The 16,509-nt window shown below is 39.5% G+C and overlaps 1 protein-coding gene across 2 annotated transcripts in view; it reads left to right on the top strand.

Annotated features, from left to right (window-relative positions):
• The first annotated feature begins 1,497 nt into the window (after positions 1-1,497).
• Positions 1,498-16,509, top strand: part of LOC101857874 (eukaryotic peptide chain release factor GTP-binding subunit ERF3A) — a 38,253-nt gene continuing 23,241 nt past the window's right edge. The window contains exons 1-6 of one of the 2 annotated variants that reach the window (XM_005098092.3): positions 1,498-1,835; positions 6,032-6,109; positions 7,782-7,817; positions 8,582-8,740; positions 12,030-12,063; positions 13,300-13,377. In XM_005098092.3, coding sequence (XP_005098149.1) covers positions 1,607-1,835; positions 6,032-6,109; positions 7,782-7,817; positions 8,582-8,740; positions 12,030-12,063; positions 13,300-13,377 — 614 coding nt within the window. In that variant the 5' untranslated portion in view covers positions 1,498-1,606. The remainder of the gene's footprint in view (positions 1,836-6,031; positions 6,110-7,781; positions 7,818-8,581; positions 8,741-12,029; positions 12,064-13,299; positions 13,378-16,509) is intronic. The other variant, XM_005098093.3, reaches the window with a different exon arrangement.

Below are 16,509 nucleotides of genomic sequence, written 5' to 3'. Positions count from 1 at the left end.
AGAGAGAGAGAAAGAGAGAGAGAGGGGAGAGAGAGAGAGAGAGGGGGGGGGAGAGATTGAGAGGGAGAGAGGGAGAGAGAGAGGAGGGAGATATTGAGAGGGAGAGAGAGGAGGGAGAGATTGAGAGGGAGAGAGAGAGAGAGAGAGAGAGAGAGAGAGAGAGAGAGAGAGAGAGAGAGAGAGAGGGGGGGGGGAGAAAGAGACCGCCTAGCCGTGGCCGTTGTAATCATTATTATCTTTACGAAGGTCACTGCTTGCTGTGGGCCGAAGCCTGAGCGGCTGGTGTGTCAGCCCACAAGCAAGGTGTGTAGTTCTTGGTCTGCGCTGCCTGATTTATGATCGCCTAGGTTACATCTAAAAGACCAATTTCCTCGTGGTCTAAGTCCGAGGAACAGACAAACGGAGAAAAGCACACACACACACACACACAGAGCAGAGTGAGAGCAGAGTGAGAGAGAGGGAGAGAGAGAGAGAGAGAGAGAGAGAGAGAGAGAGAGAGAGAGAGAGAGAACGCAAAAAATAAAACTTAAAAAAACAATTGTAGGAATGGAGCACTGAGTGTACGTACACAAGCGCTCACAAACAAATAAATTAAAGCATAGCCCTACAAAACGTACAGGTCTACGCTTATCGCGAAGGCTTTTTGTTATTGTTGTTGTTTTTAAAATTTTTATTACAAAGCGTGTTACACGGTGCAAAAGGACAAACAAAAAAGTTTAATTGTAATCTGTTGGAATCACGTAAAAACAGCAATTATCAAGATGTTGGATTGTGCACCATAGTAGGCCTATATCATACCCCACAGATAAGAAAAGTATGTAATTGGGAAAGTCAACTTTGACTTGAGCCCAAGGAGATTAAAAGTTCTAAACTCCTTGCTTGAGCCCCAAATACGACGCATGTACTTTTTATTTTCCAAAGTGGAGTAGGCCTACTGAATTGCATCCACCCGCGATCTCCGATAAATTCCCCACAATGTGGTCATATTTTTATCCTGAGTACTCGCAGAGAGTATTTAAATCGGCATGGCACTAGGCCCTACCAGGAGTTTCTATTCGTTTATTGCCACAATGTCTCTCTCTCTTTTTTTTTTACATAAAAATTTCTTACGTTGTTTATCAGTATCGACCTTTTACCAAGAAACATTTTATGTGTAGACCCATTTTGTTTTGGCTTACTTTAGAAACTGCACGAAAATAAAAAGTATTTGATAATGCAATTATTTTTTGTCAATAAAGGGCTTGATGGATTCATTCGTTTTTTTTTTCAAGTTGCTGAAGCAAAAGTTATAGGTTTCTGAAATCATGAAAAAAGCGAAATATTTATGTAACGGGCCTTTAAGGGTGGCAGCAAGTAGATACTTTTTCATGTATCTGATTATTTTAATACTTTTGACCCACATTTACGTTAATTTCTACAATTCATTAATTTGATCTTTCATTGTATTGGAAAACAAAGTGGATACAATGTTCTCGTAACATTTTCGACTGTCGATATTTCAGTTGCGCATGTGAACTTGTGACGTCACATCGTGAATTACACGCGGTGTGGAGGAAATAGGAAAGTGACTGTGTGAAGACAGATTTTCATTGTGATATTTCTAAATATGGCGTCCCAGAATGGACAAGACAATGTGCCAGATTCATGGGACGACAATCCAAATGGTTCCAGCGACCCAACCTCAGATTTGTCGTCGGGACTTTCAAGTCTGAATGTCAACGCCCCTGTTTTCACACCAGGTCAAAACGTTTTCGCCCAACCATTCGTCCCAACATTTGACCATACAACTCCTCAGCATACAACCTCCTCAACAGATGGCGAAGTCCAGTCACAGGGTGAAGCCTCGTTTATGTTGAATATTATGCTATCCCGATCCAGCCTAGATGTTTAAACCCAATGTACCAACCCTCTAGAGCGTACAATGCGCATCAGTAATTATTGACAAGTCACAATGGCAATGGCGAGAGGCAGACATTTTTGCTATCTAATTTCTCTAAGTCTTCCTTTTGAAATCTTTGCCATGTGAAATTTGGGATTTCCTTTTTTGTTGCTGATTTTGTAGATCTAGAAAGATCTAGATCTAGATCTAGAAATAAGATCAGTCAAAGAGATTCTAGATCTAATCTAGATCTAGATCTAGATTAGATTCATTAGATCTACCCTGAAAGCCTGAAAGAATCCTGTTTGTCAGATTTTTTGCTTGTGAAAGACCCGCAATATGTTACAGTACACTTTTTTTTTAGAATACAATATTGTAGCCACCGGACTGACAAGCTGGGGAAGATTGAAGAATACCGGACCACTCGTACATTATTGCGCGATAATGTGGGGGGGGGGGGGTTCAGGGAGGTCTCCCCCTTGACAAAATTTTAATGAATAGATCTACCGGTCCGAGATTCTACCACAAGCTGACCATGCCATATTTTGATACACTTACAACGACAGTACTGACCGACAGAAATTTATATAAAATTTAAGGATAAAGATTCGTTCGAGAGTAGACTACAGCAGGCACTGTCTAGCCTAGCAGGCTTCCAAGCGCGGCGAAATTTTGGGACCGGGTCGGAACGCAAGTGACTAACTTTCTCGAACTCATTCTGTGCTATTTTTGGACCAATGTGAATGAAACTTGGCAACCTCTCAGCAGAAAGGGAGTGTATACAGACCCGGTAACCGGGAACAGTCACGAAGTATTCAGACCTGGTAGGGGAAATCTTTTGTTATTTCTGAAAGTTTCAGCGCCCTCTCTAGGCTCAGAGTAGACTTCGGTTATTCTAGATCTAGATCTAGACTAGAATCTATGGCCTAGGTCTAGATACATGCCATGCGATTAAACATGGCTGTGTACCTTTAAAAAATTCAATAATCCCCCTATAGTTAGCAGCTCATAGACTTTGATTGAACTTTGGTGACCCCAACCGGTACTCACAATGTTATGCACGCGCACAGGTTCACTGACTGGTCACGATGGCGAGCCCGACAAGATACTTGTATGACTTTCTTCTTTTTTTCCAGCGAGTGACAGCACAGGACATATGGATTTATTTTCATTTCGGTTACCCTGTGTAGATACTGAGACTATGTTCCCGGTTACCGTCTATGTAGATACTGAAACTAAGTGAGACTAGGTGCCCGGTTACCGTGTACGTAGATACTGAAACTAGGTGAGACTAGGTGCCCGGTTACTGTGTACGTAGATACTGAAACTGAGACTAGGTGCCCGGTTACCGTGTACGTACAGTGGAAACCTGATATAACAGGGATGGTGGGAGTAGAGAAAATGTCCTGTTATATCCGATCCCTGTTAAATCAGAAATGCAAGGAAAGTAAGCATTTTTGGACTAATCCAGCTGTACTTATTCATGGGTCGTTTCCCTTGCCACAAGTACCCACTAACAGGGGTTTTGGTGCAAACTTTCTCCTGGCCTCCTAAACCACATCAGTAGAGCTTGGTCCACGGCATCAGCATCGGGTAGTCTCATCTTCTTTCCATCCAGAGCAAACTTCCCATTGCAGTATGCTGCCACTATCTTCTCTCTATGCTTAATAACGGTGTGAATCAACCCTTGTGGAATGTCGAACTGACAACAAATCTCTGCCAGTGGAACTTGCTTTTTGTCAACAGCCTGGATTATTTCGTATTTTTTTGTCAATTGAAAGGCATTTTCTCTTGCGATTGACATCGTTGGTGACACATTACGCGTCCGTGTTGCTAGGTTTCTGGCCAGATCAAGGTCTGCAGCACGCCGCAGCCCTCTCTCGCTTCACAAGTTGCGTGTGCTAGCTGTGGCATGGCTTGCGTGGGCTTGCTCCATCACTGTGTCTCTCTCTCTCTCTCTCTCTCTCTCTCTCTCTCTCTCTCTCTCTCTCTCTCTCTCTCTCTCTCTCTCTCTCTCTCTCTCTCTCTCTCTCTCTCTCTCTCTCACACTCACACACACACACACACACACACACACACTTTTTACTCATTGTTAACAAGCCTTTGTCCCTGCTATAAGCGGTTGGGCTCCGATGAGGCCCTGTTATTGCTGATAACTTTTAATAGAGACGAGTAGGAAAAAACGGGGATTTTAAAAATCCCTGTTATTACCGGATCCCTGTTATTACCGGGCCTGTTATATATGGTTTCCACTGTAGATACTGGGACTATGTGCCTGGTTACCGTGTACGTAAACTCTCCGTTTCCTTTATGTGGGTCATCCATATTTTGCCGACCTTTACAACTCCATAACTTTTATTTATGAACCGATTCTTAAAATTCAAGAAGTATAACTCTTAGAATTGAAGACTCTTTCTTAGAGGTACCAAATAAAAAAGGGTTAAAGCAAAAAATCTAATTGTCTTTGGCATTGCTACACTGTCTGATGGCTTCGGAGGTGTTGTGTACTGTTTTGGGAGAAGGCTACCTGTAGATCATGTATATTCGGACTTGAGAGTCCGATCAGATTTTTTAGGAAGTGGCTATTCTCACCAGGATGTGCCATATTCAGTACTGATTAATCTGAAAACAATTAAATAGCTATTTTTTATTATTACTAAAGTCAAAAGTGAACACAGATTTTTCAGTGTCTTGGTGTGGTTGTTACCCAAAGTGCCCCTAACAGTTAAGTTACTTTTCATATTCTTCAGGCGAGGTGCCATTTTTATTTGTGTTGAAAGCCATAATTTCTGATTAGAGTATGACGATCTTTTAAAGAGCTAACACATTTTTAACGAGGTTTCATGGAAGATAGATGGGCTTGAGAATTAAGGATATGCTGGATATTCAACCTGACAAGGAGGTGTAACCTAGTGCTGAAATTTGATAAGAAATCTGGTTTTCTCTTCACCCCTTGTTGTTATGCAGACTTGTGTTGTTTGTTTTTTTCTATTGTACATATGCATGCTACATCACTTTCCAGTGGGTTTTTATCTCCAAACTTGGCTGTCTGTCACTTTGTTTGCCTTTGGTGAAAATTTGTTCCAGCCAAAGAAATGAATGTTTTATTTGTGATTGTTTTAGTAGACGATTTGTGTCAACAAACAGAATAGAGGTGTTAAAAGTTGATTTTGTGTTGGACTTGGAACCCTAGTCCTGTAAAATTACTGGGGATGTAACGTGAAAAAGGTAAAAGTTTTCATAGTTTACTTAGTTTATTAGAATTTGAAACAAAAGTCGGCATAGATTTTAGTTTTTATATCAGGTTAAGCCTATGAAGCATTGATGTCACTAATAATTTGTCAATGGTAGTCATCATAAAGAACTTTTCTGTTCCGGCTGTTGCATTGCAGCTTTGCCTGATATGGCAGACATGATTCTTCTGGTTTGAGTTAAGTTAGATGTGCTAAAGGGAAGCAGATGGTCCTTGTTATGAAAGGCTCAAAATTACATCACAATGGTTTTGGATTTTATCAATACTGGGTGGCTGTTTGTTTGGGTAAGTGTCTTTACAGCAACCCAAAAATAAGGGTTAAATATTGTGTAATGGAAATGTTTCTGCTTGTGGTGAAATCAGGCAGTTAGGTTAAAAATAGAATGATTTCATGATATGGAGGAAACATAGTAGTACCTTCTATGCCTAGCTTTGCTGCATTTTTTTAATATGTGATCGATGTGCTTTGAACTGAAAGCAATAGTATACACCATATCGGTTAGGAAGTTTTTTTGCTTAAGTTCTGAATTCCGGAGTGGAAACTTTTTTGATATATTTAAAATAGTTTTAGTACTTAGCTTTGCTGTGTTGTGTAGTGTATTTATGGTATTACCGATGTTGTGATTGTCTTGAAGCATGGTTAAGTTTGAGAATTGAAATCCTTAATGCTTATTTTATTTGTTATTGATCTCGCTTTAGTTTTATTTTTTTTCTTGTTAACAAGTTGTACTTAAACTCGAATCCTTGTTTAAAAAATAAAGTGGAAAGGAAATTTTGATAGTACATTTGCTCTTCATTGAGACTTTTTTTTTCAGAAGGAAGAATTTGTCATTTGTTTTGTTTTGCAGCCTGTGTAGATAGAAACTTCTACTTTTTTTGTTTTGTTTTTAATGTACCAGGTTTCACACCACAGCCAAATCCAGAAGAAACGCCTCCTCAGGAACTCGAAAAAGAAGCAATGGAAACAGATGGGATAGGTAATTATTGTTCAAGATTTAGAGAGAGCCAGATCCAGCTATTATTTCTGTGTACTTGAAGTTTTTCTCGCACACTCTTACCCACCTCTGGTTTGAATGAAATGACCTCTGTGTGAAGTAATGTGTGCAAAATGAAAATGGTCGCTGATTATTCTCAGCCTCATCTTTAGATTAAAGCTGATAGTATCAGTTGACACACATTTTCTTTTTTATCCACACCTCATGGTTTTATTTTCTTTTGTTTGTTGTACGCATTATTTACCTCTTAAAATTTTTCTTTTAACTCACTTGCGATTGGGCCCTTTCACCAGTCACAAGCGTTGAAGACTGGTGTTTTTGGGGGTATTTCAATAAATCACAACAACTCTCAGAATTACCCTATTGTAATATTTTTTGACACAGTAAAGTAACAGTCAAGCTTAATCTAATACAAAAAACTAAAGTTGTTTGTCTAATACTTCAATTTGTATGATTTTTTAAAAATTGGCATGAATTTGATTTTCCGAAAAATTTCCAGAGACGTGACAGGTAGAATGAAATTCACTACAACAACAAAAATAAAAGTTCAAAGTGTTCTGGTTTGATTTGTATCCATGTGCGAGTGTTTGGTGAAAATATAAAAGCTGGTCTGTGCATTGATTCAGACCCATACACTGAATTACATGAGACAGATGTACGGCACGACGTTGTGATTTCGTTGCGCGAAAAACACCAGTACTAGATCTAGTGCTAGATCTAGCCCTAGAACTACGACTCTGGCCGTGTTCGGGTACATATCCAGGATCCTAACTATTAGACACATCATATTCTGAGACACTAGAACTAGTAAAACGTACAGAAGTATAGAAAACAGCGAAATTATGTGATTCTTGTTCATGCGACTTCTTCGACCGTTACTACGGCGCGACTGTCGGATTACTATCAGCTGTATAGAAAAAAACAAAGCGCGAGTTCTGGTCTGTTCAACCCCAGTTGGGGTCACTGTCCTTCACCTTCAATAACTTAAAAACTACTGGCCCCAGAGATACGAAACGAAGTCTAAGTAGCTCAGGCTTGGCCAAACAAGGGTACGGGGCAGGCCTCGCGATCCGTGCGTGATTTGTAGAGCGAAAAAAAAAACTTCCAAAGTTGGTCACGCAGGGCTTGTGGGAGCCGTCGCGAGCGTCGCGGCAGGGGTCACGCAACTGTTGTGTGAACCGTCTGAAGTGAGTTAAGCTTTGCATGTGGGTGGTTTGCAAGTGATGAGGTTTGCTCCTTTTTTCCTATCAAATATCTATCAGATCGTCATTTTTCTTCTTTGTTGTTTCTTTCTTGTTACACCTATAATCTTTGTCACATATATGACCTATTTGTGTTGCCAGTGCTGGTAAACTCTTACTAAGACGAAGCTTTGCAGGGAAGTGGAAAGGTGATTGTGGGAGCAAGTGCATTTTAGTTTTAGTGATGCAAGTATAATCAACGTAAATTTGGTACGTTTGATGTAAAGAGATGTTGTGTGCCTAATTGTGTCACATTTTAATGCGAAATCAGTAAGACTAATAGTGTTTAAGTAAGTGATAATTAATGTACTTGAAGTGATTTGTGTGGGTCATGTATAATGGTTAATTTTGAAAGTATCAATTTTTATAATTGTATTAGCTGTCTGTGACCTTTGTGAAAATGTCTTTTTCAGATGTATCTCCTGTCGAGGAAGGCAATGGGGATATAGGTAAGTTTAAAAAGTTGGGTCTGAGTGAACAATTAGTTGGGTGTATTAAAAGACCTTATTCATTACAGATTGGAGTAAGTTGGATGCTATTTGAAATGATCGGGTCTACATATAAGTGACTTTGTTTCATGTGTAAAGATATTACTGTTGTCTTAAAAGTTATTTTAGTTTGTCTTTCATCAGAAGTCACAGATTGTTGAAGAGGAGCGCAGCATATGAGAAAGCGATGGTACCCGCTACCTGTTCGGACTTATTTTGATAATGATTGGGTCATTGAATGGACTTTATATGTCTGGTTTGCTTTGAAGATGATCTGGAAATACTGAATGGGATGGAATTGCTGTGGTAGAACAATTAAAAGGTGTGTAAGAAAAGCGCCTATGTAGAGCTTTGTGTTAAAGACAGATTTTCTTGCTGTATTTTTGTATAAGGTAATTGGAAATTGTTTGAACCTTTGCATGGGCTTAAGTGCCTTCTAAGTTCATTAGTTTTGCAAACTGAAATTTCTTTTGAGATGCCTTAGGGCATACAATTAGTTATGTTGTAAACAAGATCTTCAAGATCATTTACTTATAGGTGTGTAGATTTTGTTTCTTGGTGGTATAAATTTTCAGTAGTGCTGCTACTTTACCTGTCTCCTTGGCTTGGGAACACCCCCCCCCCCCCCCCCTCTTGGATGATGGCCAGATCCTTCCCTTTGTAGAGGTTATCATAACTGAACTGGAGATTGGTTTTTTTAAAACGAAAGTCTTCTTACTTTTCAGCCAACTGGGATGAGGGGGAAGATGAAGAAGAGGATATTGAAGACGAAGAAGAAGACGAGGATGATCCTGAGGCTGTGATGCCTGTAAAGAAACCAAAAGTTCCAGGTCAACCAAAAGTCAGAAAAGAACATTTAAATGTGGTCTTCATTGGGCACGTTGGTGAGTACACTTGCTGCTTCATTTTTGAGAATTTCTTGGATTTATATTCGAACGGAAGTGGGTTGACACTGTGGCTACTTAACTTTTCTTTATTCTTCCTCTTGCATCTTTAGATGTGGAGGAGAGATGCAATTTTCAGTCAAGGGCTAGGTTGGTAGCTTCAGTTAGGTTAATCTTTTGGAGGACCTCTTTGATGCCACTGAGCTTGTGGTTAAAGTTTTGATAAGTTCGTCTTCTTTTTTGATAGTTGTTTTGATATGGTATTGGTATGAAAATCTTTATGTATTGCTGACCAGAGTTTGCAACCTTTTGCAACCTATTGTCAAAAGTTAAGTCATGATTTATTTTGGAGCTATTGAGGTTTTTTTTTTCGCACGCGCTTACCCACCTTTGGTGTGATATTACCTCTGAGTGAAGTTTTGTGTGCAAGATAAATGTTGTCACTGATCATTGACAGCCTTATCACACGATGAAGCTTTTCAGTCTCAGATGACACATAGGATTCTTAGAGCTTTTAATTTATAGATGTTTTCACTGAAGTAATGCTCATCCTTTCTACGTAAGTTCAGTTTTTAAACTGAGTAAAATAATACTTTTGGTACCGTGTTGTTTCTTCCTCCTGTTGCTACTCCTGCCAGAGCTCAAGAGATTGTTATTTAGATTTGGTTCTACGCCCGGGGCTGTGCCACTGACTGTAGTGTCTTTAGGCCATTCCCAAAGGGGGGACATTTCTCGTTCAAGCACAGTAGAATTGTAAATGGGCTGATTCATCATGTCACGCTCATAACTGTACCTGATGTACAACAGGGAACTACTGCTTTTTCTTTCCTAATCCTTACTATTGTTATTTTCCTCCTCTTCTTTTGTATGTTTGTCACACTCTTGTGACCCGCTATTTCCAGGGTGCCTTGACAGTCGAAGCAGACTTTGTGCTGTTGAAGCTAGAGAGGTGAGCAGAGTAAGTCTGATTCCCTGTAAAGACTTCTCTGTTGACACCCACCCCTTGGTGCTCATACGACCTTATGCAGTTGCGAGCGCCGTAAAACCCTCTACTATAAAAAAAAAAAAAAAAAAAAAAGATTTGGTTCATAGGGCACATTTAAAAAAAAAAAAGTCTGATTTTCTTACTCCAGGGCTGCCAACCATGCCGATTTTTTAGTATTCATTACGATTTTTTAGCCTCACTACGAAATTCCGATTGTAAGACGATTTATTACGATTTTTACTGTCAGCAGATTTTTGGCTCTTTTTTTATTTTACAAGTCTTAGTGCAGACCTATAAATCGTCTGCCAATAGTCGGAAAACTGCCAATCTGTAAATCAGCCCCCCTGCTCCCTTAAAAAAGCAGTGCTTCCAGTCTTCCGTAATTTTGTGGATTTCCGCAAATTAACAGAATTCTGCAAATGGAAAAATTTCCGTAAAAATATTTATTTTACAAAATGCGAAATAAAAGTCTGTAATTACTAATAGTCAACAATAGCCAACCCATACCGGAAATGCTATTTTATTTGAAAGTGTAGACAGAGTCTTTTACTTTCACTTTCTAAAGCACAAGAAGAGCACCAGCACTGTAAACTAGAGGAATAAATGACGATTGTGGTTCAATAGTTTTTGGGCCTGCCAAGAAAAGAACAACTCTGGAGAGAGCTTGATTTTTTTTACCAGACTTGTTTATTTGTAGATCTAAGTATTGTTGTGGATTTAAGTTGAATATAAGCTGTCAAGTTATCTAGATCTAGATCTTGCTGTTATATTATTATAAGGATTCTTCCCATTATTATTATGGTGCAAACCAACACAAGCAGAGAAAAGTTAAACATTACCTGTCAAGTTTTATAGATCTAATCTAGCTGTCATACTACTGTTATGGATGTACAATATCTGTACAAGGGAGGAAGCATAGCTTTTGGATTTATATGGATTAACACTTGACAAGCAGAAAATTATGTATGCAAGGTGTTTTTTTTCTCACATATTTTCTTGTTAAATTTATACATGAATAGCCAGAAATGGCATACTTAGGATGCCCTGAATCAAAAAATTATCAAACATAAAGGGGGCGCTGTCCCCCTTCAACCCCTGCCTGGGCTCTGCCCTGGACCCGAAAATCCTCGAAAAATGACATCAGCTGCTGGAAGCTCTGAAAAAGGGATCAGCTGGCCCACTTCACGCGAGTTAGCCTTGCCCACAATAAAATTTGAGGCGTGCTGACAAAATGAATTACTTCTCGCAACCCATAAATGGATATATTTAAGAAAAATTGACATGAGGGTCAAATTTGTAGAATTTATATTGATGCCACATTCTTTAAGTATAATATGCCTTTTATTATTTCATACTTATAAAATGTAAAAGCTTCACCTATAAGCATGATGTATCTATTTCCATAAGGCTTAAATCCGAGAAGTAACTCATTTTGTCAGCACACTTCACTGGGTATGTAAAGAAGTATTGTGTGGATTGAAGTATGTTACTTGTTGTGAATTTAAGGACTGTAAATAGGTTGTTCTGGAGTTGAGGATGGAAATAGATTTGGCAAGAAATCCTTGATAAAAACAAATTACTGTCACCAGAGCCTGAAATGTAACCCTAAATCCATTACGTCAGTCATCTTCCATTTTGTGATTCAGAAGGTGAGTTTAAAGCAAAACTTTGGCCTTCACATTTATTTAATTTTCGATAAGCCCTATTTTACAGTAATTAAGACATTTTTGTTCATTGTAATATAGTAATTTGAAAATGAGAGCACTATTATTACTAATTGTTATGGGAAATTATTTTCTTCATGGTCATTACTGAAAACCTTGGAGATGGGTTGGCAGCCCTGTTACTCTGGAAACTTTTTTTTGGAGTCTGGTGGCTTTCCTGAGCTTCTTTGACAAGGATCGGTGTAGAATCTTTGCTCAGGCATCTGGCTGGGCTGGTTTGCTTTACATTCACTTGTGACTGTTTGAGTGTATTTTTATATGAAAGCAATTAATGTTAAAACCATGTTGTTTTTGGTTCTACCTATAGAGGGTTGGAGCTGGGGAAAAAACCCCAAACTATTTATTTTATTTAAAGCCCTATGTTTTATGGATTTTTTTTGTGTGTGCACATTACACACTATCTTTGGTTTAAAGTGATCACTATGACTTTCAGTCGTCTTCCTAGTATCTTCAGAGATTGTACATCTGAAATAACAGATTGTATCTCTTTAATAAAATAAAAAAATATTTAGCTGTTAATTACGTGTGTTTACTTGCCCTGAGGGAGACATTTTTTCTAATAATTCTTTGAAATCTGCAGATGCTGGCAAGTCAACGATTGGAGGGCATTTGTTGTAAGTTTTAGTGTTGTTGCCTCTTATTTTGGTCCATTATCTTTTAACCCTTAGAGTGCTGATCTCGACCGGTCGCGACGGCCCGAACTTCCGTAAAGTGCTGATCGCGGACGATCGCGATAGACATTGGCATAGTATAACGCTATGTACAAAAAGAACAAAGTACTAATTTTTATACTGCTGGCTGGAAGGCTATGCAGAATTGATTTCGCCTGCCATTTTTCTTGTCACGGGGTTCGATCGAGGCGCGAGGAGTTTTTTGTTTCACGTTGAAGTCGAGTGACAGTGGACAGTGAAGTTGGAAAATTTACGACCGGCGACAAACATGAAAATAGTGTCGCATCAGATTCAGATGAAGATGTTTTGCGTATTTTCCTTGAATCGAAAGATGATTTCTGGGGTTTTGATCCTAGAGCTAACACTTTGTGAAATATAACGTAGGCTTACGAAGCATCTAGACTCTGGTCTAGATCTAGAGATCTAATGAACCGGCAGTTTTTATTTATTCAGTCATTTCCAACACCACTACTACAATAACTTCCCAAAATACTTTTTGCTTCACATATTCATAAAGAACTTTCAATTTTCTAAAACTTTTATTCTTACCTTCATTTGAAATTTTGACAAATACAGAAGTTATTAGCAAAAAAAAAAGCGTATGTGCAAATCTGGCGTTTTTCCAAAATAAATTCAGCACAGAGGGAAAATATAAGGGGAAAGAAGTCAGCGCTCTAAGGGTTAATTAGGCCCATAATAAAAATAGCATCGGTGTGTTAATTTTCAGAATGCTTTATATTAATAATATAGAGTGGTATCCCAACAGTATACTTCATAAGGATCTAGTCTGCATTGGAGCCGCTATATTAAGTGAAAGGGAATTTTGTTATTTAAATTGCATATGTAATACTTGTTATTAAAATAACAATGTCAAAGGAATTGGGGGTGGCTAGTAGTTAGTTTTAGTTAATGAATGGATGTTTTTGTTATTTTGCTTTGTCGTGGATGGAATTGGAATCCTTAAGTAGGGTAAGTTGCGCTACATCGAGGCCAAGAAAACTAGATTTAATAACTGGTTGTTGAGTTCATGTACTATTCTTGGCAGAGATAACCTTATGAATTTGACCTCGATGTCTCAGTAAATGAGATGCTTTCCATGTGTCTTCGGATAATTTATTTTAGTCCTTGTTAATCTAGTTATTTGGCACGTTCTGTAAGCACTTGTTTATCTCTCCTCAGGTATTTAACAGGAATGGTAGACAAAAGAACACTGGAAAAATATGAGAGGGAAGCCAAGGAAAAAAACAGAGAGACATGGTAAGAAAACTTGTTTTAGGGTATGTGTTTACATTACAAATTCATGTTTTTAGTCTTGCCAATCTCCCTTTTTTTCTCTCTGTTTCTAATATTCTGCTTTTTCAGTAGTTTTTTATATTTATTATGGTCAGTGTGAAATTTCTCAGATGTAATGCATGGTGACGCAGAAGTTGTGATACTATTAAAAATTTTATTCCTAAATAATGCATGCATGCTTCCTCCCTTACATTGTCTTCAACACAGGCCATATTTTCAGGGGTGCACACAGAACATAGCCTCCCTTTTCGTGGCATATTGACCGGGGGCTCTCGTGGCCTAGAGGTTAAGGTGTTCGCCTCTCATTCAAAGGTCCCTGGTTTGAATCCCTTTAGCGATGGGAAAAATGTTCTTCTCTAAAATTGTCTCCGTTCACCTCCTTTCCGGCTCTCTAGCAATGTTCTGTTGTCTGCTTTCGGCTCCACTTTCTGCCCTCACCCTCTTCCCTTCTTTGCCCCCTCCTCTGGGCTCTGGTCTCTTTCTGCAGTCTTAATAATAGATAGAATTTGTATAGCGCAGATCCCAGCTTAACAGCAAGCTCTGTGCGCTTCACAATCTATACTATTACCCTAGCAGACCTGAGAGCATTCTGAAACAAACTCAACTTCGCGGGAAGCATACAGTGCTAGCAGCCTTTTATAGGCGCTAAGCCACTAACATACCGACAACATCTTTCGCCGTCTATGGCCGGGTACCCATTTCCACCGTGGAGAAGTGCGGAAAATTCGTGTAAAGTGCCTTTCCCAAGGACAACGTCGGGCCCGCGGCTCGAAGCCCCGACCCCGCAACCTCACGGTTACGAGTGCGGAAGCCTAATCACTAGGCCACTGACACCACTGCTACTCCTTGGCTCCTTCTTACTGCTGTCTTTTAGCCACACCCTGATCTTGTGCTAGGAAAGATCTACACCTAGCCTTCTCAGACAAGGGCGAAACATCTCGGAGGTCCCATGTTCAAGTTGCTCACCTGAAAGATCCCTTGGTGGTCTAAAATTGATAAGAGAAGGTTTCGGCCGCCACCCGGGCAAAATTCAGAATTTCCTACCTACTGAAAATGTTTAGTGTGTCCGGCGCACGTGGATGCCAGATTGCCGGAATCTCGCCGGCATCGATCGGTTGCGACCGCACCCCCGATGGGGTGGACTTTGCGATTTTGTTCTGTGTCTTGTTCTCCCGGCACATGCATGGGAACGGACTCCAGTGCTAGTTTTGCCACTTGTTTCGTTTCGTGCCGAGTTTGGCGGAAGTAGCGTGGTAACTTTTTAAGTTATTGAAGGCGAAGGACAGTAACCTCAACTGGGGTTTAACTTACCGAACTCACGCTATGTTCTTTTCTATACAGCTTATAGTAATTTGACAGTCGCGTCGCAAAGTAATGGTCAGAGAAGACGCATGAACAAGAATTGTATAATTTCGCTGTTTTCAATACTTCTGTTCGTTTTGCTAGTTCTAGTGACTCAGAATATGATGTGTCTGATAGCTAGGATCCTGGATATGTACTCGAACACGGCCCGAGTCGTAGTTTAATGCCAGATCTAGCACTAGATCTCTAGTACTGGTGTTGTTGTTCGCGCAACGAAATCACAACTCCGTGTTCCTTCATCTGTCTCATGTAATTCGTTGTTTGGGTCTGAATTAACGCTTTTATATTTTCACCTAACACTCACACATGCATACAAATCAATACAACACTTTGAATATTTATTTTTATTGTTGTGAAATTCATTCTGGAAATTTATTTAAAAATCAAATTCATGACAATTTTTTTAAAATCATAAAAATTAAAGTATTAGATTTGGACAATTAAAAAATTTTGTATTAGATTGAGCTTAAATTTAACTTTACTGTAAAAAAATAATTAATTTTAATTACAATGCGGTAATTCTGAGAGTTGTGGTGTTTTGAAATGCCCCCAAAAATGACAGTATTCAGTGCTAGTGACTGGAGAAAGGGGCCAGTAGTCAGTGAGTTGAAACTTTCTTATTTGAAAGGGATGGTTTTAGGAGGCGGTAGGGGCGTGATAAGTTTGCAGGAACGTAAGAATTCAGAGAGTCAGTTTGCAGGAATCAGTCTGTTCAAACACTGGCGTCCATGCCCATGCGCTCATATGACCATGCGCTCATATGACCATTGCAGTTGTGAGCGCTGTAAAACACTCACTAAAAATCCACAGAATTTCATTACCTGAAAATGGTGCATTCAAAAGATTATTAGTTTGGAAGGTGGATGTCTTCCTCCATAATGATGCAAAATGGCTCTTCGTGTTAGGACCCTTTCCTTGACAAATCAGAGTCAAAATCTGAATGTCTGATGGACATAACTACCACACTGATATGTATTGAGAAAGATGACTCAACGTTTTGTCTTAAAGTTTGACTATGCATGCCAAACATGTCTCCAGAGGTCACACTGAACAGCAGGAAGTCAAATATAAGCAAATTTCGCGACAAGGAAATGAATGGGTCTTTTCTGGTAGGGCTGGATTCTGCTCGGTTAGTCGAAGGCTTGCAAAGCAGCGGACGGCTTGCGAGCAGGCTTGTGCTTTGCTTTGCCTCCCGCTTGCTACCGGGGGTGGGGGGACTTCCGGTGAGTTGTGACTCGACAGTCCTGTTGTACTGTGTCGTGACGTCGCGAGCCTTCGTGCCTGTGGGCTCTATATATATTACTGAAGATTCTCTGGTTATTTGCATTGAGAGGCTTGCACCAGAAGTGCAAGATCGTTTTTTTTTTTCATAGTTCGTTTGTAAATAACAAAAAGCTCTATACAATGCACTTAAAAATTAGTATTGGATCGGCTATTCTTACGATGTTAAGGCCTGTTTATTTTTAATGTGCATGAGCCAAGCCCTTCATCGTCGCACGCAAAAGGCCTCAGTTCGATTCCCGTCTGGGGATAAATTTTTACTGAGAACCTCCGTCTTTCTGCTGGGGCGTTGTTCCCTCTCAGCCCAGGTTGGCCCTGACATTGGGTTGAAGTAGGCCTAGCCCGTCTCCAAATTGTTCTGTATTATGTCACTGTGAGTGTAACACATCTACAAAATAGGTTACATACATACGATACAAAAGCCAATCACAACGACCCCTGAAGTTTTCCATT

This window comes from Aplysia californica, unplaced genomic scaffold (genome assembly GCF_000002075.1).
Source record: "Aplysia californica isolate F4 #8 unplaced genomic scaffold, AplCal3.0 scaffold00172, whole genome shotgun sequence".
NCBI classification, from domain to species: domain Eukaryota; kingdom Metazoa; phylum Mollusca; class Gastropoda; order Aplysiida; family Aplysiidae; genus Aplysia; species Aplysia californica.
The sequence above is the reverse complement of the archived record's forward strand: the minus strand, read 5'-3'. Positions and strand labels throughout refer to the sequence as shown.